A 4,260-nucleotide genomic window follows, 5' to 3' on the forward strand; every position below is an offset into this window, starting at 1 on the left:
GCGTTGGGCCCGGGGTCTGTGTATAGCAGACTGACTCTTGCTCTGCCTTCTTTCCCACCCTAGGGGCCTCCTGAAGGTGAGCCCTTGCAGCCCATTCAGCCTGCTCAACCCGCACCACCCACTGCACCCGTGCCGCCCTGCAATCCCCAGCTCAGCCAGCCTGGCCAGCCGCCGACTAGCAAGATGCCCCAGGTTTCCCAAGAGGCAAAGGGGACTCAGACAGGCGGCATTGAGCAGCCCCGCCTCCCAGCTGGAGCTGCAAACAGGCCGCCTGAACCCCTCACCCCCCAGGTTCAGAGGGCACAAGTGGAAGGCGGCCAGACTTCCTACCCCTCGCCCGTGTCGGTCTCCATGAAGCCGGACCTCCCAGCCCCCCTGCCCGCGCAGGCCGCTCCAAAGCAGCCGTTGTTTGTTCCTACAACTTCAGGCCCCAGCACCCCGCCAGGGCTGGCTCTGCCGCACGCTGAAGTCCAGCCGGCCCCCAAGCCAGATTCCTCTCCACACTTGACTTCCCAGAGATCCGTGGATATGGTCCAGCTTCTGAAGGTAAGCGTGCGTGAGGGCCGGCCCGTCTCCCAAGCTGTGTTCCGTAGTCAGTGTCCTAAGATCGCGCGGTGGACCTAGGCCAGCAAGCTGCTGCTGGGGCCGTAGGCAGCCCCCAGCGCCTCAGCCACGAGCTTGCATCTGCTTTGTCTTCTGTGAGCAGAAGTACCCCATCGTGTGGCAGGGCCTGCTGGCTCTCAAGAATGACACAGCTGCCGTGCAGCTCCACTTCGTCTCTGGCAACAACGTCCTGGCTCACCGGTCCCTGCCCCTCTCCGAAGGTGGCCCTCCGCTGAGGATCGCACAGAGGATGCGGCTGGAGGCCTCTCAGCTAGAAGGAGTGGCCCGAAGGATGACGGTGAGAACTTCCTGGGGCCCAGATGAGCCCTGCCCATCATTGGGGAAGGCAGAGTTGTCCCTTGCCTGCCTCTTGGTTTGGGAGGGTTTTTTTTTGTTTTTTTTTTTTTGGTTTTTTGGAGGGAGGTGGTACTGGGTATCAAACTCATGTCCTCACACTTGCCAGGCAGGCACTTATGCCACTGAGCTATATCCGTGGCCCATGGGGACAGTTTTTGAAGTGGCACCTTGTCTTACTACTAGAGTGTAAAATACCCCTACACCCCAAAACAAGGCTTTTTTTTCTTTTAACAAATTCACCTCAGAGATGGGAGTCTTAATGGACGTAGCACCCTGACTTAGACACAGCTGCTGTTTGGTTAGGAGGCCCCTGACCGCTGTCTTCTCTGCCCAGGTGGAGACAGATTACTGTCTGCTGCTGGCCCTGCCCTGTGGACGTGACCAAGAAGATGTGGTAAGCCAGACAGAGTCCCTTAAGGCTGCCTTCATCACGTACCTGCAGGCCAAGCAGGCGGCAGGGATCATCAACGTTCCCAACCCTGGCTCCAATCAGGTTGGTCTAGCACAGCGTCATGTCCCTTGTCCTCCCTGACCCAGGAGGGGCTGGTCTGTGGCAGGTGGAAGTCACCAGCATGAGCTAGGGTGTGCGGCAGTCCTGGAGGAGGTGGGCAGAGGGCATTTTGGATAGAGGCAGCCGGCACCGCGTGGGAGGGGCCCGGGGAGCCCAGGGGCTGAGTCCTGGCTGCGGGACATCACCTGGGCTGGTGAGGCCGGTCCAGGGCGTCGGAAGCATGCTGGAGGCGGTGTGCCGAAGATAGACGGTCCCTCTCTCTCTCTCTCTCTCTCTCTCCCCCTCTCTCCCTCTCTCCCTCTCTCTCTCTCCCTCCCTCCCCCCCCCCCCTGTTGTCTTTTCCAGCCCGCCTATGTGCTGCAGATCTTCCCACCTTGCGAGTTCTCTGAGAGTCACCTGTCCCGCCTGGCCCCGGACCTTCTTGCCAGTGTCTCCAACATCTCTCCCCACCTCATGATTGTCATTGCCTCTGTGTGAGCCACTGGACTGTCACCACCTCAGGGCATTCCCCCCCCCCCCCAGGGTCTACCGGAAAAAAAAATGAACACCAGACTATCCAGTCAGGCAGCGAGCGGGGCAGCTGCACATGGGACAGACCCCACTGGCGGACGCTGCCGCCTCACCCGCCCAGCTCCCAGGGTCACACCTCCCTGCGTGGCGGTGCTGCTTCCTTGTATGTTTACATGACACTGTCGCCCAGGGCGTGCCACTGACTGAGGGACTTACAGACACCTTGGGGGCTGGGCTTCTCTCTTTCGGGAGAAAAGGAATAGGGCAGTGGAATTTCTGTTTTTAAGAAACAAGAAAACAGGACTGCCTTTGCACTAAATTAGTGACTTGGACTTTTGCACAGTGAAGACAGGCTATGACACTCTGACAGACGTCTTGGTGTGTGTGAACACGTCACGGACGCTAATGTAGGACTCGGAACTTCTGCTGAAACCTTGGGGTCAAGGAACATTTCATTGGGTTTTTTTGCCCCGCCGCCTCTTTTTTCCCTTGCTCATTGGATGTCACCTTTAACTCCTGCTGCCACCACCTCTGTCTCACCAGGATGTACAGTTTACAGTGGAACAGGAGCAAACATGATTTTCTTTCTTGGTGGGATATGCAGAACTTGGGATGTGTGTATATATAAATATATAATATATATAAATATATATAATACTGACTTAAAATTAAATTTCCCCGACATACATTTTTTTTAATCTGTGCCAAAAATGTGTTTTCAGAGAAAATCTTATTTTCATACTCAGACTTTGTATCGTCACTCATTTGTATCAGTGCGCTTCAGGACAGCACGGGCACTGCCCGCGGTGTGGAAGTGTCACTCGGCACCTGTACAAAGAGACTGGCCAGCCCTGTCCTGTGCCCAGACCTCTCCAAACTTCCTAACACTTATTAATTTATGAAACTGTTTTTCTCAGCGCAGTTTTGTTTTGTGTGTCCATTGGATTACAAACTTTATTAAAAAATACAAAACACCTGAAGTGTTAATGTGATTGCTGCTGGGGGCGCAGGGGGCACTGGCTCAGGGGAACAGCTCAGGCTCCGCACACCTGCAAGGACTATAAATCGGCATTTCCTTTGCGGGGCATTTCACCTTGTACAGAAGAGTCTTTGGTGAGGGACAAACTTTCTCCAGGTTCTGGCTGGTGTGTGCAGGTCAGTGTGAAGTGTCAAGGTCCTGCCTGGCTCCAGGTGACTGGACGGCACTCCAGCCCTGACACAGGAGGAGATGCTCCTTTGCGGAAGTGTTTCCCCGCCCATGCACAGAAGCCCTGTGCTTGGGACGCACCTGGACCCCACATGCCAGGCTCGAGCTTGGTACCCACTTCAGCCCATTAATGTCTCACCCAGGCCCAGGTCCTGCTCTTACTGCTTCCAGCCCCCAGTATGGTGCCAGTGGCTCTTGCAAAGCTGGGAGCCAGAGGCTGGCCTGCTGGTGCTCCTTGTGTTTCAGTAGGCCATGCACCTGCTGCCTGGCAGGGGTGCAGAAGGGGTGCTCAGGCTCCTCGCACCTGGAAGGACTATAAATTATTTGGCACTTCTCTCGCAGTATCAGTGGGGCTCCTACAAATAAGCCTCCCAGCGTATCCAAGCGCACAGGATGCAGTAGTGTCACCTGCGAGGAGGGGCTGGCTGTGCGCAGCAGGCTGTCAGTGTGGGTAGACAGCCTGCTTTTGCCCTGCCCCTCCTGCCATAGTGCCCAGTAGCTCCCGCCGCCCCTCTGGCCAGCCTGGAGCTGGAGACAGAGTCAGGGACATCAGTATTTCCCCAAGGACAGCTCTGGCAGGGTCACTGTGCAGCCAGTGCAGGGCCCTCTTGCTTCTGCGGGCTCAGAGGCACCCGGGGGCCTGGCCTGCTCCTTTTCGTGCCCCCACGCTCCCAGGAAAGCACCCTTGAGCCAGACCCGCAGGCAGCCAAACAGGGCAAAGCTACTGAGGTCTCTGGCCGGGCTTAGTTTGGCTGAGGAGCTGGTTCCGTCCGGGGTACCTGGCTCTTGGGGAGCAGTATGGGCCTTCCCACTGCCCACCCCCGCCACGCAGAGGTGAACAGGGACACTTGACAGTGCTCAATGGCCAGAACATTCAGGCCTGGGCTGGGGAACTGCAGCCTCTGCCCACGTGCTGCACTGCCCCACTTAGGACAGTAGGCCTGGGGACAGACACACCTGCAGCAGGGATGGCAGGACTTCCCAGGAAGGCTGGTCCTGGCCAGTGGGGCACTTGTATCACAGCTGTAGCTGCCAGCCCTCCCACTCCCCCAACAGGGACCTATAGGCGGCA

The 4,260-nt window shown here is 57.3% G+C and overlaps 1 protein-coding gene across 3 annotated transcripts in view; it reads left to right on the forward strand.

The window, feature by feature from the left end:
- The window catches only part of Spen (spen family transcriptional repressor), an 89,335-nt gene extending 86,380 nt beyond the window's left edge, over window positions 1-2,955 (forward strand). For all 3 annotated transcript variants that reach the window (XM_063235567.1, XM_063235565.1, XM_063235566.1), the window contains 4 exons: window positions 64-546; window positions 707-901; window positions 1,295-1,453; window positions 1,817-2,955. In XM_063235567.1, coding sequence (XP_063091637.1) covers window positions 64-546; window positions 707-901; window positions 1,295-1,453; window positions 1,817-1,948 — 969 coding nt within the window. In that variant the 3' untranslated portion in view covers window positions 1,949-2,955. The remainder of the gene's footprint in view (window positions 1-63; window positions 547-706; window positions 902-1,294; window positions 1,454-1,816) is intronic.
- The last annotated feature ends 1,305 nt before the right edge of the window (window positions 2,956-4,260 follow it).

This window comes from Cavia porcellus, unplaced genomic scaffold, assembly GCF_034190915.1.
Source record: "Cavia porcellus strain 051 isolate PalLab524CR breed Dunkin Hartley unplaced genomic scaffold, mCavPor4.1 scaffold_25, whole genome shotgun sequence".
In the NCBI taxonomy this organism is placed as follows: Eukaryota; Metazoa; Chordata; class Mammalia; order Rodentia; family Caviidae; genus Cavia; species Cavia porcellus.